This window comes from Lissotriton vulgaris, chromosome 3_1, assembly GCF_964263255.1.
Source record: "Lissotriton vulgaris chromosome 3_1, aLisVul1.2, whole genome shotgun sequence".
In the NCBI taxonomy this organism is placed as follows: Eukaryota; Metazoa; Chordata; class Amphibia; order Caudata; family Salamandridae; genus Lissotriton; species Lissotriton vulgaris.
The window spans coordinates 234,904,228-234,930,944 of record NC_141689.1 but is presented as its reverse complement, the minus strand read 5'-3'; the positions used below and the strand labels follow the sequence as shown (position 1 = coordinate 234,930,944).

The following is a 26,717-nucleotide window of genomic DNA, read 5'->3' as shown; positions in this document are numbered from 1 at the left end:
TTGCGGAATAATGGGTGTTTACCCTCTCCCGGTAAGTACATTGGTGGCACAGCGGCCCACATCTCCAGCAACATACTCATATGTTTTTCACCACCCATTTGAAAAATGCACAGGTCTCTCTCAATGATGGCCAGCATCCAACATACACTTTTAGACACACCTCCCGCCAAAAGTTCTAGAAGTGCGAACTTTAGAGCTGGGGAGCTACGTTCGAATCTCGGCAGCAGATCAACATCCTGTGATTCCAGGCAAATCGCTTTGTCTCCCTGTGCCTACCACAAATTAATGTGTTCTTCTGTAATGTAAATTGTGCTCATGCCGTGTTGTCGAGTTCGCGCTTTATAATATTGCAAGGAAAAATAAAGTAGGGAAACTCGAGTTCACACACTACTGAATGCGCACTCATAAGTGCATCAGCAGTGCACTGTGAATCGGAGCGTTTCACAGGCCTGTCACAGATAAGAAATGCTATCAAAACGAAATCCTACAAAACAATATACTACTGGCCGGCAGCAATTCATACCCGGACAACGTCGGGACGGGCTAATAGTACCCTAATAAGATACAAATGTGTTCAGCTTCAACCTGATTAACTGCTGTCATCACGATGGCAACGTTCTCAGCAAATGCTGTCAATTTAATATCAAGCCCATTATTGCAAACTGGTAAAATATGAGTTAAATTTTTTTTTGTAAATATGGTTCTAGCTAGATAGCTGATCACAGTGGTGCTATGAGGTGGCCTGAATTGGCATCGCATCAGATTTGTGTCCAATTGAAGAAATGCAGCACAGCCATCTCTCTAGTAACAACGTTTTTTATTAAGTCTTCATCCTACGAATAAATGGAACCTCGTTTTACCAATGACTGCTCAAAGAAGATGGCAAGACAGATGCTCAGAGTTTTCCACATCATGGAGAATCATACCGGCTGTTGCTGCAATGTATGTGCTGCCTAATGTAGGGAAATAGCATTGTTAATATGAACTGTTGTGTCATGCTTGATAGAAAACAGTGGTGCTGTGGGAATACCAGTAAATCAATCTTCAAATTGCCAAACACTAGAAAAACTAAAATGTTTACTAAAATCCAGGAGGGAAGATTTTTTTTTCTCACAGTTCTGATCAATTTTGTTATTTATTTGCATAATAATCATAGCTAATGAAGTTGAAAAAGGTTTATAGAATTCAGAAGGTATTGAGCCCTTGCCGGAGGCATTGCCTGCAGGTAGGAATTGAATGGCAATAGCAACATCTTCGTCAAAGGAAATTTCACTTCTGAATCAACAACTAGTGCATCGACAGTGCTTATAAGTGCATTATAGCTCTACAATTAGAGTGATAATAGTTCTGACATTTCTGCAAGATATCAGTGGTCTGGGTATGGCCTCGCGCTTTACTGTCTTTTTTGTATACACTGAAAAGCCCAGAGTTGCTTTTTTCTCTAATTTTGTTAGTGGGAATACGACCCACTGATTCTTCATGATCAAACGGTTTTACGCACGTACTGCGGAGTGCTGGGACACTCAATTGAGTAGCTGCGTGCTTTACAAGTATTGAATAACATTGAATAACATAACAATTCATCATTTCCATAAACCGCTGGAATGCCATATCCACTAATAGAAAGCTATTGGAAGTCCACCAAAAGATGGGGAGTTATGGGGATTGATAAAGGATTGTGATACGAGGTGGGGGCGGAGCTTGCCAAGGCTCAAGATCGCCGCGATCTGAACGAGGTTTGCGAGCCATCTACATAATCCTCCATTATCCTTTCACCCGTGACTTCATTCTGCACCAAAACAAGCGGATCGAATTCCGCTGCCATTGCACCTATTATTAGGTGCGCAGATCACCAACAACAAGGGACATTGACGGCGGAGCCATCAGCTGCCTCCGCCTTCTACGGAGTGCTCGTTTCAGACTCTGGCGTTCTTCAAGAGTTGTGGGGCCGTGCGCGTCCTGCACTACTTGGGTAACGTTGGCTGCGGGTGCACGCCCCCGGGAGCTTGGCCTGACAGCGTCGCACAGACGTGCGACACCTGATGCTCTGGACCTTGCCGGCCAGGTCGGGTGCGGCTGGCAGCGCTATGATGGAGAGGTGAGCGGAGGGGGACCTCAGCGAGCCCCCCATTTCTTGCAGACTGCATGGGGAGCGATCCAGGCCTGGGTGTGTTGCCTCAGAGCGGAGGTATGTGGGTTTGTGAAGCTTGGGGCAGGGGCTGCCTGTTTGCAGTCGGGAATCAGCTCAGGCTGCTTTAGTTAAGGAGATTCCACTGCCCTGGCTGAGGCGGACCCTGCTCCTGTGATATCCACCTACATTGCTACTTTGTTTTTCTCTGGTATTGGTGTGGTGGTTACTGGAAGATCGGACTTCCATACCACACAACCACCCCAGTTGGAGTATTCCTGTGAAGTGAATCGCACTTTTAGCGCTGGGGGTGAGATGAGATCATGCTAAAAAACAGCGAGGATGATAAGTGTATTACTGTCTTGTTTAGCCTCACCTAGTCGCAGTGGACAATTAGACCTACGCCGGCTGGGAGGTGTGAGAGCCTTTCTCGCTCATGAACTCAAACTCTAGACATGTACTTCCTACGGAGTCCTTGATCTTCACCCAGTCCTGCCCTTGCTGTCGCCTGTCCTGCTCTGTGGGCCAATATACAATCTCCCTCTGGGAATAAGGTTACCCACCAGCCACACTTCTTGCCAGTAAGCCCGACACTATCATGTCTGAGCACGCACTAAAAGACACTTGGTACTGCGCAGGATCAGAGCGCCGCTCGAGGGGTGAAATCTGGTGATAGCCGAGCTTCCATCGGGTCCCAGAATGGGCAAAGTGGACAAGATGCAGCCTTAGTTGCAATTTGAACAATGGAAATCGAGATGCAGAGACACCGGGGATGCTCGGACCTCCGACGAGCGCCCAGACACGCCAGAAGAGATGGAGGGAGACATAAACAGATTATGGCAGCGATGCAGAAGAGTCTGGCAACTATTGATGGGGAAAATAGACAGATAGATAGAATGTCGGAGCGGATTGATAAACATTCGGAGAGGCTCGACATGATGGAACGGCTGGTGTCAGAGGTGCAGGAAGCGCAGACTGAGGTAGATACAACCCAAAAGCAAATGGTGAAAACAATTATTGCGCTTCAAGACAAAGCAGAAGATTTAGAGGCGAGGTCCAGGAGAAGTAACATATGCATCACGGGCCTGCCGGAATCCACCGCGATGGGCAACATGGAGACCTTCATAGAAAAATTACTGGTCGCTTTGTTAGGTCGAGAAACACTTTCGGAAATATTTGTAGTTGAATGTGCCCATCGATTCCTTGGCCCTAAGCCTCCCCTGGGAGCTCCGCCTCGTCCGGTGATTGCAAAATTGCTAAACTAAGGTACAGGGACGCCTCCCTCAAACAGGCCAGAGAAAAGAAAAACTTACAGTATGAGGGTTTCAAAATCTCATTGTTCCCGGATTTTACTATGAGGGTACAAGAGGCCAGACGACAGTTCGTTCCTCTGAAGAGAGGTCTGCGGGAACAAAATATGGATTATGCCATTCTGTATCCGGCTAGAATCAAGGTTACTATGAATGGTAAATCGGAGATTTTCTTGGATCCTAAATCTTTGCAGGAGGCTCTAAAGGAACACCTCAAGATGGGAGAGAGAAATAAAGAATCAGAAAGATAGGACGAGGCCGCTGGTGGCAGTATGGATGAGGTGGATTGAAGTAACATTTGCTAGATAGACTATCTGCAGTAGGCTTTCTGTATCCTGACTACCAGAATTCCCATTTAGGACTTTAAGGACTTTGCATATCCAAAATATAGTTATAATCAATAGACCGTTTAACTCCTACAGGAGGTGAGGATGACCTGCTCATTACCAGCCAGCTGTAAGTAGGTTGACTGCTTTTGCATGGATGGACTAGATACATTTGGATGGCACTTTGGTGTATTGTATTAGTAGTGCTCTTTACGGAGCTGAGGTAACATCTACCCCTGTGTGTTAATCACTCTGATATTTATGTGTTCTTTATTTGTGGGAAAGCGCGGATGGTGGGGGGCATTAGAAATCGTACGTTTTCTTTGTTCTGTGTAGTCATGGTTGCGGCGTCTATAGCGATCCTAGAGGTAATTCCCTGAAACTGGAAAGTTCCCTAGGAAGTACAGATGGAATATAATAATCGAAATAAGCTATATAGGTTAGACCTTGGGGGATAGACGGCGACTGCTGACTTGGAATGTTAGTGTACTAAATGACTTCAGGAAACCTAGGGAGATAATCGTGTATCCCACCAGACATAATGTGAATGTGGCACTTCTACAAGAGTCCCATCTATCCGATGCTCATGCGCAGAAGATTACCTGCAATTCTATTGAGATCTGCTAGGGCGCGCACTTAGACTGCCACTGTTCCTGCAGGTGTGGGGAGGGGATTTTAATTGTGTCCTAGCTCCAACGTTGGACCTTTCAGGAGGGCCGAGCCGGGGCAAGTCATTGCCGTCAAAGGTGATCGAGGATGCTATAGCTCAATTGGACCTGGTTGATGTCTGGCGCTTACGACTGAGTGGAGTGGGAGGCTTTACACACTACTTAGCTCCACATGACTTGTATACCAGAATTGATTACTGGTACACTGAGCGGGTTGATTTGTGGTTGTGAGGTTCACCCCGCTCGTTTTCAGATCACTCGCCTATTCAGCTGGATGTTACTAGCCCATTGAACAGACCAGTCCCGTACACTTTGAGGTCCCCGCCTTACGCTCTACTAGATGAAGTATTTTAATCTGAAATGACGGAAGCGATTGAAACCTTTTTTGCTACAAATATTGGCTCTGTCCCCCAGTTTGCCACGGTATGGGAGACGTTTAAAGTGTTTATATATAAGAGGAATATCGATGGCCAAACATCCTGGGGTATTACGGTCAATTAGAGGGCAATTGGAATCCCTGGAAAAGAAATTGGCCACGTTGGAGCGGGAGGCACAGGAGGATGGTAATGACCAGTCCCTAGGAGAGCTCAAAAACGCTGGAGGAATGTCATGAAGAAGCTGATAGAGAGGTTACGTTTTTGGGGAAATATTCTGTAGCTATGACATATGGGAGAGGGAACGCCCGGGTGCTACATTTTCAGCCTTTTTGAGGGGTAGGCAGGAGACTGCTAGTATTACAGAACTGCGTTAATCATCGGGAGAGATTCCTCAGGACCCTGACTCTATAGCGGATAGATTCAGGGAGTATTATGCAGATCTGTATTGCACTAAAAGAGTGGCAGAAGAGATAGCAATACTGGACTACTTGAAACATATTAAACTTCCTTGGTTGGCTGATGAGCACAGGGAATTCCTTATGAGGCCTTTGGAGGCCAGGTCGCTTTACGAGCCATGAGATCTGGGGGCGCCCGGGCAAGATGGCCTAACGGTCACTTTCTACAAAGAATTTAGTGAGCTTTTGGTTCCTCACCTGATTACATTATTCAAGGAGATGGGCGAGAGCGGGGAGATGCTCCAATCTATGCGAGAGGCCTTGATCGTTACCCTTTTAAAGCCGGGTAAACCCCCCCGATGAATGCGCATCATACAGGCTGGATGGTGCCAAATACTGTGCACAAATTGTGCATGAGAGGGCGCCTAAGAACAATTCCTGCCTGTTCGGGACTAACCAGTTACTGTACTAGAGGAGCTAAGCGGTTTGCCAGTACTTTAGCAAATAATTTGGTATCCACATTTAAGAATGACAATGGTCTGTATGATGCGTCAGCTTAAAGGTTTTCATGCAGGTGCAAGGAAACTCACGTAACGTGAGTTTCCTTGCACCTGGCAAGTAACATAACAATCATCCATGTGTTAGTGCACTAACACATGGATGATTGTTATGTTATTTGCCAGTTTCAATGTTTCATCAACAATGGAGATATTGCGTTTCTCACCCTGCTCACTAATTTTCTATAATACGGCATGATTATCTATTCACACTTTTATTCTTACTCAGTCACGTTACATGAGTTTCCTTGCACCTGCATCAAAACCTTTAAGCGGACTATTAAGCCCTATCGAGATCCTTCCTTTTTAAGAGCCTTCATTTTTGTTTTCCCCTAGATTGACCCCTGACGACGGGCAACATTTAATGCCCGAAATGCATTGGGATGATGGCTTTATGAGTTGGGACCTATTTACAGCTTGAGTGATGCAAACGTTACATGTTGTGAAAACATTCAATAATGAGAAATATCAAGATCATTGAAAATAAGTGATCTTTGAATAAAAAAACTTAACAGTACTCAAAGACTTGGCCATCCTGGTGAAAATATTTGATCAACACATTGTTGTGCTCCTGTACGCTGTGCACCAGGGGACAACCCCCATTCAGGGTTTGCAACATTTGGTACATTTTCCTCAACACTGTATGGTTTGGACAGTGAAGCCCTGTTTGCACGCGACAACCTTTCATTGATTCACCCTATGATCACAGGCTGTGCGTATCCTCAATCTTTATTGCTTATATATTTCTGACCCCAGGACACTGCATGCCTTTTCTTGCACAATGAACTTTGACACTATCACCAACCTCACTGATTCTAAAGCTGAAGCATTCGCATTTTCAACTGATGATGCTGCAAAAATGTGTGGGCTCATACAGGAAGATACCTCGACCCCGGCCAACACAAGAAGCAAGGAAAGTAACATCAAGCAATTATTATACTTACTCAAAAAAGAGTCTAATCAGAAACTACATGCAACTACGCTCGTGAGATACCATCGTGCACAGCGGATCCCGAGGGGCCTCAGCGTCCCGCTCAAACCTCTATTATGCAAAAACAACTCTTGCTTTGTTGAGAAATGGTACGCGATTCTCAACAAGTGCTCGTTCGACTTGATTCTTTTAATCATAGAGGAGCTATCTAAAGCATTGGAAGAATTAACCACGGAGATAACTACCATTAAGTCGGAGTTGGCCAACAGCATGAAAACCACTGATCTTACTACAGTTCTAGAGGACATTAACACTCAACTCAATAAATATACCCAAGAAATTCAAGAACGCAAGATACGCAAATTTAAACGGGACACAATTGACTACAAACTCTGCGAGGTTTACACTTGGGCAGAAGTGTATGCCCGCCGACGCCAACATCGTCCCTATAATCCATATTCAGAAACGGACACCTTATCGTCAGATGGAGAAGCTAGATCACAAGCTGCACAAAGACCGGAACGTGCATCCACACAGACAACAACACAGCTGTGGTTCATTTTTTAGAGGAAGGCCAAGGCGAGCAGGCCGACCCAGGCGGGGCAAAAACCGTAGACACATCACATACTCCACAGTAGGTCAAGAAAAAGAGCAACCGGAAAAAATAATGGATTTCAATAATCTTGTGATCAACATATCATCTTACCAACTAACGCAACATGAGTTTCGGACTCTACAAAAGGGACAAACTTTTGTACCCACCACAACGACTAACACCCTAGAATTGGAAGTAAGTTTCTTCAAACTAATGAGAAACATCAGATTGAGACATTATTTCGAGAACACAATTCAATCCACCACATCAGATGAAGATATCCTGTGGATTACGTCCTCGAAGTACTTTTATGGCTCCCATCAGCCACAAAGTCATTGACACTTTTGAACAACAAGTTAAACATGAGATTTCCACATTACCTTTTCAGGCCACCACCACACATCACAACCTGACCATGAAGGATCGGAACACCTTGAGAAAACTGGCAAACAATCCATCGATCACGTGTCAAAACGCCGACAAGGGAGGCGCACTAGTCATTATGGACAGTGCTTACTTTCAAGAACAAGTTACCCTACATGTATCGGACATAAACACATACGTGGAATTGGATGGAGACCCCACTAAAGAGTTTGCATCCATACTCCTGACCATCGTACAAAAAGCAGTAGACAACGGCACCATAAATGAGAGAGCCAAGAAGTTCCTCGTCAAAGAGAATCCAAAAGCACCTGTCCGCTACATGTTGCCGAAGATTCATAAGAATGCCCAAAAACCTCCATTCAGACCCATTGTGTCAACCAGGGGCAGCATCCACGAGCCTATCGGGAAATTTCTAGACCAACATTTACAAACGCACGTGATTACCAGCAGATCCTATATCAGAGACACCTCTGATTTCTTATACAAGCTCCTGCAGATCCAAACACTTGAAACAGAGAAATTGTGGCTATGTACAGTGGATGGTAAATTCTTGTATACATCCATACCTCACAACCTGGGAATTGAAGCCATAGAACAAACTGTGCTCAACTCAACTATTGAAGCGGATCTTCAAATTTTTCTCATGGAATTACTCATGTTTACGTTGTACCACAGCTACTTCAAGTGGAATGACAAATGGCATTTACAACTATGTGGTACTTCCATGGGCAATTGCGCCGCTCCGGCGTACGCTAACCTGTTTAGGGGACATTATGAAGAACAACATATATTAAGCCAACACATCTGGTAGCAACGCGGAAAGCTGTTCCTAAGATTCATAGATGAAATTTGTATTCTATGGTCAGGTCCAGGCCAAACTCTGGTTGAATTTCTACACCACCTCAATACAATAGACAGTCGCATACAATTTACATTTGATTTGATTATCTATTTGTAGAGCGCGCGAAGGCATCGAGATATACCACTGGCTCTTGAAGATGTTGATTAGAGCTGTGCAGAGAAAAGCCATGTTTTAGCTTCCTTTCTAAAGGATTTCAAGGATGGGCTGATTTTTATGGCTAGTGGTAGTTGATTCCAGATTCTTGCTGTGTGTACCAAGAAACTTCTTCCGCCCCAGTTGGCTCTCCTGAATCTCGGAACCCTGATGAGTTTTTTTTTGGCCGGATCTGAGAAGTCTGTTTGGTTCATAATGTTTTAGATGTGTTTTTAGAAATTGTGATCCAGTTCCGTTGATTGCCTTGTATGCTAGGCATAGTGAATTAAATTGTATCCTTTTTAGGTCGCGGCTAAGCGCGCGGAAGCGCGTTCTCGCCGAGAATCTATGGTCGCTGGGTCTGCTTCCCAGGAGACAATCCTGGCCGCGCGCATTTCCTTTGAGGCGATTTCAAACTTGCACGCGCACAAGTACGAGCGCTGTTGCAAGTTTCTTGCAATGCACGCAGCTCCAATACAACACACGCATGCACAGAAACACACACAAGGGCACACACACGCACATACATACAGAGACACCACCCCCCCCCACACACATACACACACACGCACGCACACACACACAAGTGCACCGACACCCCCCCCCCCCCGCCGTCACCGTCGCACACATACATACACACACGAGTGCACCAAGCCGGGCCAATGTCGCGCAGCCTCCTGCTGGGCGGCTCCGGGGCTCTCCACCGCTCACAGGTGCCGCGAGACGCATTGACTCCGCCTGCCTCCTCTTCCGGTCCAGACCAGGCCCCGCCCCCGTCACAGGTGCCCTTGCCTGACTTCTGGTGCTGCCGCAGCGGGATTCCGGTGGTGTAGACTTGTATAACTATATAATCATATATCCTTTTACTGAAACCAAGGCACTTTTTTTTCAGAAATGTGTGCAGGTATCCCTTGCATACCCTATTACACCAGAACGCTCCAGCTTTGCAAGCGAATGTTTAACGCCTTGAACAAAAAAGTACTAAATAATTCAGCACTTCTCGCGCTCGCCAGGCATGAAAAACTGGAACGAGCCAAGAGGCGTACCATCACGCTGATATATTTTTCCAAAGAGCGAACGGTAAAGCCGTGTTTATTTACAACTACACTAGTCCGTTTTCGGCTGCCCATGTTTTAATTTTTAGTTAGGAAATAAAAGCATTTCTATTTCACTATAGTAGCAAACCCGCTTCAAAAAACAAACCCAACCAGGCGTCTATTTATACTCGCCAACTTCCGCTATCGTAATACGACGTATGTTAACTCGGTTCTTTTTTTATTCTTGGCAAATGCATTGCAGCTTTTACGCACTTGGCTTGTTATCCTTACAAAAAAGCACGTCCCTAAAGAGCGCGCCCGCATCTGACTTTTACGTCACGCTTGACGCGGTGCCCTCTAAAAGGAGAGTACTGTGTCTTTAAGGCAGGGAGTGTCTAGTGTTCCAGCATAACATAAGCGTTGGCTCAGGAAGTGTACGGATTCAAAACAAACACTAAGCCTCAGCTGATAAATATCTAAATTAGATTACTAAAGGCTGCTTCCAATAGGCAATACCTAGCGCACAATATTTCAGACACGCAAATGAAATTACTAGGTCTATTCTAGTATGCATCGATTAATTAAATATGAACTAATGGCTGTGTGTGTGAGCAATAGGAAAATGTGAACGTCAAATCGGTCGTCCTTTTTTAATATTAAATCTGGTTTATTAGTCTGACCCAACACAGCCATTTTAAAGGCTTCTTAAAACACAATTTGCTTCAGAGACATCTATATTCTGTTTAATATCATTTTCCTTGCGCTGTTCTTTCAATAATGAAAATACTTATATTTTTGAACTTACGCTATCTCTTATGGCTTGTTTGTCTGAAGGGGCAAAGAAATTAAACCTATTTTATTATTGGGTCTATTTCCGCAGATTCAGCTGAAACGCATGTGTGCAATAAAACCCTGTGCTACTGTGATATGCTCTGAGGGGCATGGAATATTCGTAGATTTACGGCAAAGTAGAATTTTGAATATATATTTTTAAAAGTTCATCAATAAAGCGTGAAAAATAAAGTGTCGCGCTTGGCTAACGCTGGAAAGACACGTCTATTTTAAGCACGAATAAATGTGCAAATTCCCTGCAGTCGCTGCACTATTGCCCTTATTTTCGTTTTTGCTCCAAAGGCCTTATTATTCCTAACGTAAAGTACATAAACTAACATTTCTCACATTCAGCGATTAAGCTATTAACATTGTAAATGACAATGCCATTTATTTATGTTTGAAAAACAAAAACATAAATAAAAATAATGTCATGAGCAATGCCAATAGCTCTAACTTTAACAATGCCGACACCATTGCATTGTAAATGCTTGTTGTAATTGGTAGCCAATGCAGGTTTTTTAGTTTGTGGCTGATTGTTTCAAACTTAGGTATGCCAAGTATCAACCTGGCTGCTGCATTCTGCAGGCGTTGAAGTTTAACTAGGATTTTCTTCCTGGCTCCGGCATAGAGGCCGTTCCCGTAGGCCAGTCTGGTCAAGGCCAAAGCTGTCACCACTGTCTTGCGCGAATCCTGCGGTAGGTAAGGTAGAATTTTTTTAATCCTTTTTAGGATGTACCAAAGTTTTGATGCCAGCTTACTGGCTTGGGCATCGAATGAGAGATTGGTGTCTAGAGTGATTCCCAGGTTTTTTTTACGTGGGAAATTAATCAAAAACTCATACATTTTTTGGATGTTGAGATTCAATTCAATGAAGGCAAACTCTCCACGACCTTGTTCCGAAAAAGCACAGACCACAATAGCATACTGCATTACAACGGTTTCCTCCAATAAGGCCTTAAAAACAACTTACCTTTCTCGCAGTTACTCAGTCAAACGCATAGTATCTTCCCCTGAACAGTGTGATGAACAAATAGATGCTATGTTGACAAGATTCAAAGATAGAGGATACCCTGAAGAGATCCTAAGATCGGCCAAAACCCGATGCAAATCCCTAAATAGACAAGAACTTCCTACTGTGAAGAAAAAGGAGAAGAATAAGAGAATAGTAGTTGTCTCTAAATACTCTACATCGTTTTCGCAACATGATACTGAAATACTGGCCTTTACTGAGTAACAAACCTGATTTTATGGGAATATTTGAAAACAAACCCATTTTTGCCTACACCCGGGGTAGCAACCTCAAAGAACTACTCACAAAACCAACAGAGCTTGACACACTTCGCCAATACACAGGTTTATTACCATGTTATAATTGCAGCAATTGTAACGATGTCATAAGAGGCAACACTTTCAACTACCCTATGAAAGGCACGAAAATCAAACTCAGAGTGAATGCTACCTGTAACACTTCAGTGGTTCTTGCTACGTGGGACATACAGAAAGAAAAATCCGTACCAGAATACTGGAACACGAGAGCAACATCAGGACTGGCAATCTGCGATCAACTGTCGCCAGTCACTTTTTGGAAAAGAGACACAGCGTTGCCCAACTAAAATTTCTGATACTTGAGACTATCAAACCCATAGAGGGAATGAACATAAAAACCAGACTACTCCAGAGAGAGAATTACTGGATTTGCTATTTAAGCACCATGCAACCTCACGGCCTCAATGACAGAATGGAGTTTCTATGTTACCTATAATTGTTTAATATGACTTTGCGCTTAAATAATCTTATTACCTTTCAGGTTTTCAACAGATTGTATTTTGTACTCTTTTCTCATGTTTTTGCATTTTTTTAACGGATTGTACTATGTTGACCATGGTTCAATCGAATGTTTTCCTCCCTACCCCTTATTATCATTCTCTTTGGTGTTAACCCTTCAGGGTCCTTCACTTTCCTACCTTTCGTTTCACACCAGTTCAAGATGGCGCCCATGCTGTTTTGCCGAGCAGTCCTCTTTCTATGTTCACCACCATCACTATTAACGCGGCACAACTCATTTGATCACTCGCCGTTCATGAGCCTCCAACTAGCTACCGGACTAACAACTGAGGAACCCTTTCCTCTTGTCACACGCTTCACAACCATAAGTACCGCCTTCAGCGGACTTGTTGATGATTTGCACACGTTTTTTGTGAGAGGCCTCATGGGGGCTTATGTTTATTCTATTTTCAGATAACGCTCCTAAGTTCTCCACATATCGACCCGCACGTGAGAATTTGTTCCTATATCGCCAGAATGGCACTTCTTTATAATCGCACCATGCATGCCGACAGTTGCACCTTCTTCACGAACACCTAGACTGTCCCCCTTTCACCCGTTTGATATAGCTTGAAATCCAAACCGGCTTCTCACACCATTTTTCTCTTCAGTGCACTAACACATGGATGATTGTTATGTTATTTGCCAGTTTCAATGTTTCATGCACAATGGAGATATCGCGTTTCTCACCCTACTCACTAATTTTCTATAATACGGCACGATTATCTATTCACACTTTTATTCTTACTGAGTCACGTTACGTGAGTTTCCTTGCACCTGCATGAAAACCTTTCAGCTGACTATTAAGCCCTATCGAGATCCTTCCTTTTTAAGAGCCCCTGACGAAGGGCAGCATAAATGCCCGAAATGCATTGGGATGGTGGCTTTATGAGTTGGGACCTATTTACAGCTTGAGTGATGCAAACGTTACATTTTGTGAAAACATTCTATAATGAGAAATATCAATATCATTGAAAATAAGTGATCTTTGAATAAAAAACTTACCATGCTGGTGAAAAGACTTGGCCATGCTGGTGAAAATATTTGATTAACACATTGTTGTGCTCCTGTACGCTGTGCACCAGGGGACAACCCCCATTCAGGGGTTGCAACATTTGGTACATTTTCCTCAACACTGTTTCGTTTGGACAGTGAAGCCCTGTTTGCACGTGACAACTTTTCATTGATTCACCCTATGATCACAGGCTGTGCGTATCCTCAATCTTTATTACGATTCATAGAAGAGCATGCCATCCTCAACCTGTCCAAATCCGGATTCCAAAGCAACCACAGCAACAGAGACAGCCCTACTCGCAGCCATAGACGATATCTGCACCCTCCTGGACCAAGGCCACACGCAGGCCTCATTCTACTCTACTTCTCAGCAGCCTTGGACTACATCTCCCACGGCACACTCATCGCCAGACTACACAACGTGGGCATACAAGGAACAGCCCTAGACTGGATCCGATCATTCCTCACTGGATGAACTCAAAGAATCAGACAGCCGCCCTTCCTCTCCGCCCCCACGGAAATGACCAGCGGAGTCCCACAGGGATCATCACTGAGCCCGACCCTCTTCAACATCTACATGGCCCCCCTCGCCTCCATCGTCCGACAACACTGCCTCAACATCGTCTCCTACTCTGACACCATCCAGCTCATTCTCTACCTCACCAACGACCCCGCCACCGCCAGACTCCACTTCCCGAAAGGAATGCAGGAGGTCGCAGTCTGGATGACCAACAGCTGCCTAAAGCTCAACTCCAAGAAAACAGAAGTCCTCGTCCTCCGAACCACCCCATCAGCATGGGACAACACCTGGTGGCCGACCGCCCCTCAGAAGCCCACCAACCCCCCCCTCAAACCACGCCAAAAACCTCTGCATCGTACTCGACTCATCCCTCACCAGGAACTGACAGATCAATGCCGTTACCGCCTGCTGCTTCACCACCCTCCGCAAGACCTTCAAATGGATCCCTCCGGTGTCAAGGAAGACTGTCACCCACAGGCTCATCACCAGACTGAACTATGGAAATGCGCTTTGCGCCAGCATAGCCAAAACCCTACTCTAAAAACTTCAGACCATACAGAACACCGCCGCCCGACTCATCCTTGGCATCCCCCGGCGCGAACATATTAGTCAACACCTACGCAGGCTCCACTGGCTCCCAGTGGAGAAAAGAGTCCCCTTCAAAATCCTCACCCACGCCTACAAATGCCTACTTAACACCGGACCCAAATACCTCAACGACAAAATCAACTTCCATATACCTAAAAGAAACCTCCGATCTTCCAACCTCTCAATGACCGAAACCCCTCCAATCTGCAGAACCAGAGCAGGTGGAGGATCTTTCTCTCACATTGCGGCCAAAGCCTGGAATGAGCTGCCAGCAGACATCAGATTCGCCCCAAGCCTGAACACCTTCAGAAAGGCTCTCAAGACCTGGCTCTTTGACTAACGGGTCTGCCACCTCCGCCCCACCTACCCCAGCGCCTTGAGACCCTCACAGGTGAATAGCGCGCTTGACAACCCCTGATTGATTGATTGATTTGTTCCCAGTTCCTTGGCAAGATTTAGAAAGTTTTTCTTCTTCTGGATGATACCCAGTTGTAGGTTGTGTTATCTTTTTACAGCTTTGCAGCACATCCTTTTGGAATCGAGTAAGGCTTGTTAAAGAAAAAAAAGCATAACAGAAAGGTCAGTTCAAGTTAACCTTTTGGAATATTTCGAGGGTGCATATTAAAACAAATTGATATTTCACGTGTTTGTTTCATTTAACAAAAGCCTGGAAAATACATTGATTTAATTTCGTCAAGAGAAACTGCAAGCTTAAAAGCTTATTTGTGACTGAAGTTACCAAACATATGTTTTTGATTTGAAAGTCAAGCGAAACTAGAGTTCTTAAAGCTCCAAGTTAAGGTTTTTTTTTGTTCATAAGACTCAGCGAGAGAGCACTTAATTATTTAGATTTTGTGGGAGAACTTGAAAACAAAGACAGTTTTCTGAAAAAAAGTAAATTGTATTGATGCAAGTCATTATAATGTTTAGTTACTGAAATTCACATTTAATTGCCCTTTATGTTTTAATTCAGGCCAATCGCAAGTAAGCTCAAAAAGTAAAAGTGACAACAGAGGAAAATATTAATCAGCATATGGGAAAAGGGCATTTGTAGTTGACTTTACAAAATGTCTGCAACATTTAAAAGTCAATGTTATATTTCTTAATTGCATTATTCTGAGCCCTAAGCCGAACATGGCACCTAATGCCACAACCAGTGCTGAAGTCGACCAATCGGGACTAATGAGGACCAGCTAATAGCCACAAAAAAGTATGTCACTCAGGATAGTGAGGAAATCCTGTTGAGTTACTAAACAACTGAACAGCTGCAACAAATACTTTTTACATACAATGGATTTTGGAAGCTGTTTTAAATACATTAACTGTGTAAAAGACAAGTTACTCATCCTGTTTAACTTCTGGCAAAGGAGAGTTGTCTCTTACCTCTGACCGAATGTAGAACACTTGAAACTAAATGACGTGGACACTATTGAATTGGTGGAAGAGCCTACTCGTTGGTTCTCGCCCATTGCTGTCACCTGTAAACCATGACAACCAGAAGAGGTGAGGATTTGTGTAGACACAAGGCTCATGAACATTGCTATCAAACAGGAGCCCCACATGACCCCATGGTGGGAGATCTAGTTATTGAGGCAAACAGTTTAAAGTGATTTCCAAAAGTTGACCAGAGAGCAGGATTTCACCAATAACACATGAGCTCACAGTCCAGATATATAACAACCTTGGCCATTGTTGTTACAAGACGTTAAATTTTGGAATCTCTAGCACAGAATCAGTTTGCTACTTTACAATCTCTGAAGACTTGTGGGTTGCTGTGTTTAGGGTACAGTTTCTGTGTACACAATTGGTTCTGATATTGTAAGTTGGTGTCATCTATGATGTTTAGGGGTCCAAGCAACAAGTGTTTGGATCAGGTGTGAATTATGAGTAGATGTTGGGTGAGTTTACTGGTATGAAATTGATTGAGGAGGTGATGGAATAGAATGTGGAAGGGGTTGTGAATACTTAGTTGATTCTTCATAGTTTTGAGAACTGTAAATAAAGCAATTTGTGTGGATAGGTCTGTATCATGATAGATGAAATGGTAGGAAACCTCAATGGGGCTACTTTTTTTCCAAGTTGGATTTGAATTCTGTGTATCATCAAGGTGTGTTCACAAAAGATTCTAGACGTTTAACAGCTTCAGTCATACCTAGTGGAGTTTTGTAATTTTTACACATGCTTTTTGATCTGTTTGTTGGTGCTGTCTTTCAATAGGTGATGATTTGCGTGTTGAAAGGTCACAGAGAGGTGTTGATTTTTCAGGGTGACATTTTAGTCAGTGGAGTGGAACACATTCTCTGAGCTGATATTTGAATTATGTTTTGTCTGTTAGAGAAGAGAAGAAGATTAAACCATAGGTGGGATAAGCATGCTGTTGGGGAACCCGAGATTGAGTACTGGGCCATGTTGTGTTGGGTAAAGGGACCCATTGGCCAGAGCTATTGATAGGTATTGTGGTGGCACAACTCTGAAGAGTAAGGAGCAGCTCTTGTAATTCATGCAAGTGAGTTAATTCTATTTAACATTTGAGAAGGACTTTGCAATTTGGGGGACTTGCAGAGTTGTTGTTTTCAGTTGGTGAAAGAAATATATACTTGGGTGCCTTTTCTCAGCCCATTTGTTCCAGTAAAGATATCATATATGTTTAAACCAAGATTGGGCAACCAAAGTGTGTTCAACAGTACCGCCCAATTTTTCTCTGTAGTACAAAAGGGTGTTGCCCTGTGCCATGGGTCTGATGCCCACAACACACATTTTCAAGCAAATTTACAGAACAGAGAGGCAACAAAATCATCAATATACTACATAATGCAACATAAGGTCATTGAGTCCAAAGAATACTCTATAGATTTTGAGCGAATAGAAAAATATCTCTTTTTATTGATCTTCAGTTGCTTGACTATATAACACAGCAGTTTCACTCTCCAAAATAAAAAGCTTCCTTAGGGCTTTTGTTAGGAAAACACAGCAACACCGCCAACATTTTCACTATGTCAAGCAACTGAAGAACAATAAAAAGAGATCTTTCTACGAGCTCAACATCTATGCCATAATCGTTGGACACAATGTGTTTATTGATTAATTTGGTGCCTCCTAAACCTTTTTATAGTAGATTATATTGCTTGGTCTGTGGCGCAGTTTTATCTTTAATGACTGATGTGACAGAATACACCAGGGGATCTGCATCGCACTCACTGACGCCACAAACTTCATAATTAAGTTATTAAAAAGGGAAACTTTGATTAAGGTGTACCGAGTTTATTTTTTGCGAAGCGATCACTAGACTTTAGTACTATTGCTGTATGGTATTGCAAAGCAGAGAAGCAAATTGGTTACTGTCTTTTGCATGGTTTATTTGTAACTTTGTTACTGGACTATCGGCATTATTTTAAAATGCATTTAACCTAGGATGCAACCAAATCGGTGTTCATTAAAGTAAATATCTCACCCTCTGTTTGTGGATGGTACAACCTATGTTTTGAACTCCTACCAAGTCCAAAAAAGTGCTTCGGCAATGTGATCAGTTTACTAAGGCAGGGAATATGTCTGACGACTGGTTGAGCAGTATTAATCGTTCATCAGAAATCATTGTCTTTTTCCATAATGCAGTTTAAAACCTATTAAGTATGGAATCGTCCAGTTAATCACCAACTCCAAAACCCCATTATTGCAGTGTGGTGTACACTAACTCTGAGGGATTTCTTTGGTCGCATCAGCATCATAAAAATGTGTTTCTAACACATCTACTCAGTCTGCTGGTATCCCTCCCCAATGGATGTCTTTGATTGATGACCTTTAAGGTCTGCATTGGGTAGCAATACTAGCAGACATTTTTAAAACGCATTCATCGTCATCATGTGATCAAAGAATGACTGATTCTTTGTTTGGATAAATTAATCTAAGATGTGTTTTTATGCCTGGAATAGGCAGACTTCTCTCATGCCTCCAAGCCTTTCACATTAGCTTATGTTTCTCAGGGAAGCACTATGACATAGGTCTAGTTACTGGGGTCAATTTCTCTGTACTCCAGGGATCTCAAAGCAGAAAGAAATATGTCAAGCCATTTGATGAAGCCTGTTTGATTATAAGATCCTAATACCTCCAAGTCTGATTGATTTATAAAAAAAAAAGAAACTTGTGCTAGGGACAGCAGCAGTCTGTTATTAAGCGTTAAGTGTGGAGGGGTCAGTCCTCCCCTGCATTTTGCAAAGGATGATGACTGTCTGTCTGAGCCAAGGTCAGTCAGATACACGTTCACCATGCTAGGTTCAGGCAGCCAGGCTTTCTATATACACAAAATGTACAGGCGGCTGGCAGCCTTGTGCAAGCTTTGCCAGCAGTAGATTTCACAGCCCTTTGGGCATGCCATCATCAGCCCAGCAAAGTCTTTTGAGAACCTCCTCCCGATAACAAGAGGGAGCGTCACTGATAGATGCAGACATGGGTGCTTCAGGTTTAAGCCTTGAAGTGCCCAAGGCAGACTGTATACCAAGACACCTTGTCAGCAACTCTCACTAACCCCCCCAAGGTCCTCCTCTCATTGACTGACGCCCCCATGACAAAAAAAACGAAATGAGAGGAGGAAGCAAGATCCTCAGTCAGTGCTTTCCTTTCCAGTAACTACTGAGGCCTTTCTGTTGTTTCCTCCACCAACCGATGTCACCTCTTCGAAAGTTATATGTATTAACATATGTGTATCTGTGCGTGTGTGCACTCTTGTAAATGCAGGGGTGTGAGTGAGTGAGTGTGCATGTGGATGAGTGTATGTGTGTGCTTTTGTGGAAGTGTGCCTGCCCCACCACTACTGCATATTACAGGCTACCACTGTATAGAAGGGACAATCAATAAAGACGTTTGTAAGCAATCCCTACACAATTGTAACTGCTCTTTGATCCCCACACTGTAGAACATTTGCAGGGATATGAAACATTACACTTAAACTATTATAGTTAAACTTAAGTTTTTGTTTTTGTTTCTTTACAGCTGTACCTGAGGCTTAAAAATACTGTAAATGAGGATCCTACAATCCAGTGGGACTGAGCACTTTCAAGGAGCAATGTTTTACAAAACTTCACGTCTGTTACAAAAACTCTCATTGTGGAAAAACGTACAACTGTACAGTAATGGTCAGCAGCTACCGGTTCCTATGTGTGGATTGCATTCAAGCTCTGCTATGGGCGCATTTGTGGTTGGAAGAGGGGTGACTCAGACTTTGAACGTTGCTGGATGTTCCACAGCAGTTGTGAACACTAAATCCACTGGGGTGAGTTTAGGATTTGGGCAGGTTGTGTGCTGCACTACAGCTACAGCAGCAGAAGAAAGAGTCAGATCATTCCAGACAACCGGTGAGTGATGTGCATTGCTAGCAGTGGCGTTGCCACCCTAACCCACCATTAACAGAGGATGTTTGTACCACATGTCCTTATCTGATTGTGGTACTCAAATGGAAGTTACTATTTTATAAGGGAGTACTAAATATAGAGTTGTAGTATGCAAAGGTGAGAAAAAATGACCTCATTATCTTTTAGATGGAAAGAACTGGGAACCATTGCTGTTTAGGGCTCGCCTGCTGATGCGCTTGCGCATAGCTGGCGAAGCTCTATAGTGGCTTATCCAAAGTTTAACCACTGGCGATTCCATGCAGTGCATGTGCTTTTTAACTCATTGCGCAAGCGCAATGAGTTAAAATGCGCGTGCATAGCATCAAATCGTCAGCTTGCTGCCGCCAGCAGCTCTTCCCGCTCCGCCCGCTGTTGCATCAAAGGCTTTGCGCTCTGCCTCAGTCCAGCCATTCTCCTCCCCTAATTGCCCCCTGCTGCATCAAAGGCTTTTTCACGGCCGGCCGGCCGTGCTTTCAGTTTCACCGCCACCAGGCCGTGTCTCTCGTTTCTGCCGCGCTGCGCCAATGCTTGTTTTCTTTTTACTCCGTGCTTTCTCCTTTCCTATTTGGCGCTTTCTTGCATTTCTTTCCGAATATTTCTGTTGCTTGTTCTGTACTCCACAGGATGTTCTCGTTATGTTTCTGTTACACAGTATGGTTCCCTCTTTGCTTCATATACATTTCCCTCAAGGCTCCGTGTTCTGTGTTCCCTCCTCAGCAATTCCCCCCTTGAACATCCTCAATGACTGGAACCCAATCTCCACTGAGGACACCATCCGTCTGATGAACTCTATCCACTCAGGATCCCCCACAGACCCATGCCCTCACCACATCTTTAACAAAGCAGACTCCATTATAGCACTACACCTCCGAGACGTCATCAATTGCTCCCTCAACTCCGCAACCTTCCTGGAAAGTTGGAAACATGCCGAACTCAGCGCCCTTCTGAAGAAACCCACAGCTGACCCCACCGAACTCAAAAACTACCGCCCTATCTCGCTCCTTCCATTCCTGGCCAAAGTCATCGAGAAAGCAGTCAACAACCAGCTCGCCGCCTTCCTCGAAACCAACAAATCCCTCGACTCCTCACAGTCCGGCTTCCGAGCCAAACACAGCACTGAAACCGCCCTCATCGCAGCAACAGACGACATTCGAACTCTACTTGACAATGGAGACACAGTCGCCCTCCTCCTCCTCGACCTCTCCGCAGCCTTCGACACAGTCTGCCATAGCACCCTTCTACAGCGCCTCAGAAACGTCGGAATCCAAGGAAAAGCACTGGAATGGATCACCTCGTTCCTCACCGGAAGAACCCAGAGAGTCCGCCTTCCACCATTCAAGTCAGAGGCCACTTAAGTCATCTGCGGCGTACCACAAGGATCTTCACTCAGCCCCACCCTCTTCAACGTATACATGAGCCCCCTCGCGGTCATCGCACGCCAACACAACCTCAACATCATCTCCTACGCCGATGACACTCAACTGATCCTATCGCTCACCAGAGACCCTAACACTGCCAAAACCAACCTGCATGAAGGAATGAAAGAAGTAGCCGAATGGATGAAGCACAGCCGTCTGAAACTGAACTCAGACAAAACAGAAGTCCTCATCCTAGGCACCTCTCCCTCCGCCTGGGATGACTCTTGGTGGCCAGAGGCCCTTGGAAAAGCACCCATCCCGACGGACCACGCACGGAACCTGGGCGTCATCCTGGATTCCTCACTCTCGATGAACATACAAGTCAACGCAGTTTCTTCATCTTGCTTCAACATTCTTCGCATGCTCAAAAAAACATTTAGTTGGATCCCCACCGAAACTAGAAAAACAGTCACCCACGCACTGGTCACGAGCCGCCTGGACTACGGAAACACCCTATACGCCGGAACCACCGCAAAACTCCAGAAAAAACTCCAACGCATCCAGAACGCTTCAGCCAGGCTCATATTAGACATCCCGCGTAAAGAACACATCTCTGGTCACCTGAAAAACCTCCACTGGCTCCCCGTCAATAAGAGGATTACTTTCCGTCTCCTAACCCACGCACACAAAGCACTTTACGAACTTGGACCCGAATGCCTCAACACACGAATGTCCTTCTACACCCCCTCCCGCCAGCTACAATCCTCCAACCAAGCCCTTGCCACTGTACCTCGCATCAACAAAACCACCATGGGAGGTAGAACCTTCTACCTGGCAGCTAAAACCTGGAACTCACTTCCCACTCACCTTCGCCTTACTCAGAACCACCTAGCATTCAGAAAGCAACTTAAAACGTGGATATTCGACAAGTAATTCCCCACCCTTCTTCAAGCGCCTTGAGACCCTCTGGGTATGTAGCGCGCTATATAAATCTCTTGACTTGACTTGACTTGACATGCTCTCTTACACTTCTTGTTTTAAAACTTGTTATTTCGTTCTCAACATTTCACCATTTTAGTATGTGTTCTTCCAGAATCAATGCAATCTTTTTTGTTAAAATAAAATGTACTACATGCCCGATTTCTGGTGCAAGCCAAGCTTCAATACATTTTAACCCGTAAGATGAAGGCATTGCATTGATTTAGATTGCCTTAAACTGCCCTATGCACGTGAACTAAACGTTGATTAATGTGTTGCAGTCTTGTTTTGGCCTATCTCTCATTAATTTCTGTTGTAAATAATGCACCATGGTTCCCTAGTCTAAATATTAAACTTACAATTTGGCTGAGTTTTATTTTTAATTTCACTTATTTTACTTAAGTAGTGGGTTAATGCTTTGTGCTCCTGAATATAGGGCACGTTACTAATGTTTGTCTTTGAATCTCATGCGCTCCAGAATCTCTTAAATTCTTTGTGGCGAAAACGCTTTCATTTTTGAAAGGCAAACTCACGTGGGTGATCCAAAGGATATTTTATGTGCAGATAGTTGCCTACTGTTGCTTTTAATGCTTTCACCTAGACTGTAAATCGAGGTGTATGGTAGTCCTACACCGGCATAGTCATTAGGTCAATCTAAAGCCACTTAAAATGCCAGGTTTCTTTTGAATATATTCTTTCATTGGAAGCAGCACTTTTTATGTGTCTTTCTTGTGCGGGACATTTAAGGACAGATTGTTCTTTGAGAGTCGCCTATTTAGTGGTATATGTTTACTGTAAATTTCAAAGCCACTTGGTTCCACCCCCCGTTTTGGTACAGATTCACACACTGACTCGCTTGCTATTCAGACTATTGCCAAGAGCCTTAAGTCATCCTTCCTTGTCTTAAGATTGCGCTATAATACCTGGCATACAGTGTACTTTTACTTTCTCCCATCTTGGCGGTGGCGTGTGGCTCATGTTTCAATGAATGACTTGCGCGGTTCCGTTCATTTTTATAGGATTGGACACAGTGAGTCAATCTGGAATCTTGTACCTCAAGGGTCACCTTTCCCCCTTACTATTTGACGTTGCCATAAAGCCACTCTTCAAAGTGCCTAGACAAATAGCCCTCTCGTGTACAGTGGTCCTCATAACTTTTCTACCATGTGGCATGGCCTTCGTGCACCCACCACACAGCTCCACCGAACGACCCACCACACAGCTCCATCGATGCACCCACCACACAGCTCCACTCATGCAGCCACCACACAGCTCCACCGACACAGCTCCACCGATGCACCCAGCTCCACCAATTCACCCACCACACAGCTCCACCGATGCACCCACCACACAGCTTCACCTACACAGCTCCACCGATGCACCCACCACACAGCTTCACCGATGCACCCACCTAAACAGCTCCACCGATGCACCCACCTACACAGCTCCACCGATGCAACCACCTACACAGCTCCACCGATGCAACCACCTACACAGCTCCACCGATGCACCCACCACACAGCTCCACCGATGCACCCACCACACAGCTCCACCGATGCACCCACCACACAGCTCCACCGATGCACCCACCACACAGCTCCACCGATGCACCCACCACACAGCTCCACCGATGCACCCACCACACAGCTCCACCGAACGACCCACCACACAGCTCCACCGACACAGCTCCACCGATGCACCCACAACCCAGCTCCGCCGATGCACCCACCACACAGCTCCACCGACACAGCTCCACCGAAGCACCCACCACACAGCTCCTCCGATGCACCCACCACACAGCTCCACCGATGCTCCAACTAAGCGCCACCAATGCACCCACCACACAGCTCCACCAACGCCCCCCCTAAGCTCCACCGATGCACCCACCACACAGCTTCACCAATGCACCCACCACACAGCTCCACCGATGCACCCACCACACAGCTCCACCGATGCACCCACCACACAGCTCCACCAATGCACCCACCACACAGCTCCACCGATGCACCCATCACACAGCTCCACCGATGCACCCACCATACAGCTCCACCGCGGCACCCACCACCCAGCTCCACTGCGGCACCCACCACCCAGCTCCACCGCGGCACCCACCACCCAGCTCCACCGCGGCACCCACCACCCAGCTCCACCGAGGCACCCACCACCCAGCTCCACCAAGGCACCCACCACCCAGCTCCACCAAGGCACCCACCACCCAGCTCCACCAAGGCACCCACCACCCAGCTCCACCAAGGCACCCACCACCCAGCTCCACCAAGGCACCCACCACCCAGCTCCACCAAGGTACCCACCACCCAGCTCCACCGATGCACCCACCACCCAGCTCCACCGATGCACCCACCACCCAGCTCCACCGATGCACCCACCACCCAGCTCCACCGATGCACCCACCACCCAGCTCCACCGATGCACCCACCACACAGCTCCACCGATGCACCCACCACACAGCTCCACCGATGCACCCACCACACAGCTCCACAGATGCACCCAGCTCCGCCGAGGCACCCACCACACAGCTCCACCGATGCACCCACTTAGCTCCACCGATGCACCCACTTAGCTCCACCGATGCACCCACTTAGCTCCACCGATGCACCCACTTAGCTCCACCGATGCACCCACTTAGCTCCACCGATGCACACACCACTCAGCGCAACCACAGCATCCCTCAGCGCAACCACAGCATCCCTCAGCGCAACCACAGCATCACTCAGCGCAACCACAGCATCACTCAGCGCAACCACTGCATCACTCAGCGCAACCACTGCATCACTCAGCGCAACCACTGCATCACTCAGCGCAACCACAGCATCACTGGTTCAAATATGTTCTTTCAATGTTTCAAGCTGTTTTCAAGCTTTCATGCTTTATTACAAATCACAAAAAGATGTTAATATTTCACTTCTGTTCTTGTATTTACGTCACAATAAAACACACTGAACATAATCTTCACAAAAGTTATTTACAAAAGTTTAAGCTATTGCCATTACAAATTACATAAATTATTTAAGTATTAATTATTTTACAAAATTAAAAGCCATTGTTATTTGTAAGATCAATACATCTAAGTCACGTAAATACAAAACATGTTGCATTACAAATGCTATAGGTGTTTGCGAAAGTTATAACTATTGGCATTGTAAATGACAAAGCTATTAATTTAGCTAGTTTAAACTTTCCTAATGCGAGCCCTATGGCATTTCCAATGCTTGTTTTCTTAATGATGACGTAATCTCAAAATTCATCCTTAGCACTTCAGTTTATACATTATGCACCACCTAAGCACACTTTAATTTCAAAAGTTAGACGTTCTAAATTGCTTTCATATATAAAGAGTGTTTTTTGTGGGAGGAGGCGTGTTAGTGTTTTGAATTTGGAATTAAAACCAGGTACATTATTCTATTGAACACAAATGGATGTGCCATGTTATTCATAAGCATATACACTGGTACATATTTATTTAAATACCTAGTTTTTTACTTGATTATACAATCCAAATAAGGCCCTCGTGCCATTAGTGTTTTACAGAATGGCGGAGCCACAACACAATAACCTATCTAGAGCTGCACTTAATGAATAAACATTTAGAAATTCTATAAACACCATTCATGTGGACCCATTAGCTGTGAGTAGAGACCCAATTCTAAGTTTATCTGGAAGGAAAATGGATATGATACAGTGGCGTAACGAAACTTGAGGGGTCCCCCCTGCAAGCACAATGAGGCCCCAGCGGCCCGGCTCACCACCTACCACCGTCCACCAATTCGTTCTCACTAATCTGCATCTCATGGGAGTCACGGAGGGCCATGAGAAGTGTGCTGGTCTTTTTTTACGGGGTCTTTATAGCCGTACAAATGAGCTGTGCCCCCACCCGACAGAAGGTTCATGGCATGTAAAATGTCACCCTTTTACAAACCGATGTTAAAAAAGTAAAAATAAATTGCGCTCCTCAAACACAAAGAGTGTCTTGTGTGTGAGTGCACATCAAAATAAGTGCACAGATGTTTGTTTACACAATCCTCCGCAGACGTGATCATAATGAGTTATAACAGGTGTCTGGCCATGCAGGTTATATGGCGAATATACAGGATTCTCATCAGCTAATTCGGACGCTAATCATCACTTCTCCTGTTTAAACAGCTCTACCTGCGCTCTTAATCCCAGCGCGAACGTTACAGAGTAACTGCGTTATCTTGGGATTGTTTCACTCCGCGTGCACCACACGTGTTGTTTTACAAGGTTATCCAGCTTGCACGCTTCCATGGTGCATATGTAGGACCGCTGAAGGGTTATGTTGGGTGGGGGGCTCTACACAGTGTGAGAGGGCATCTGCAGGTGCCCACGCACCACAAGAGTCACATGTTGCAACAGGTGCCAGCCCTCTATCGGTCTTTTCAACTGCCATTCACATTTTGTTTCCTCCCACCAGCATGGGTGCCCACTTCAGGCACCGGTTCTCTTGTAATGTGAGTGTTTCTTTTTCCTGATCAGGTG

At 45.0% G+C, this 26,717-nt stretch overlaps 1 protein-coding gene across 5 annotated transcripts in view; it reads left to right on the top strand.

Annotated features, from left to right (window-relative positions):
* FDX2 (ferredoxin 2) overlaps positions 1 to 26,717 on the top strand; it is a 290,248-nt gene that overhangs the window by 121,042 nt on the left and 142,489 nt on the right. For 4 of the 5 annotated variants that reach the window (XM_086960341.1, XM_086960342.1, XM_086960339.1 and 1 more), the window contains exon 2: positions 19,469 to 19,830. The exons of the other annotated variant lie outside the window; for it this stretch is intronic. In XM_086960341.1, coding sequence (XP_086816467.1) covers positions 19,497 to 19,830 — 334 coding nt within the window. In that variant the 5' untranslated portion in view covers positions 19,469 to 19,496. The remainder of the gene's footprint in view (positions 1 to 19,468; positions 19,831 to 26,717) is intronic. 5 annotated transcript variants of the gene reach the window in all.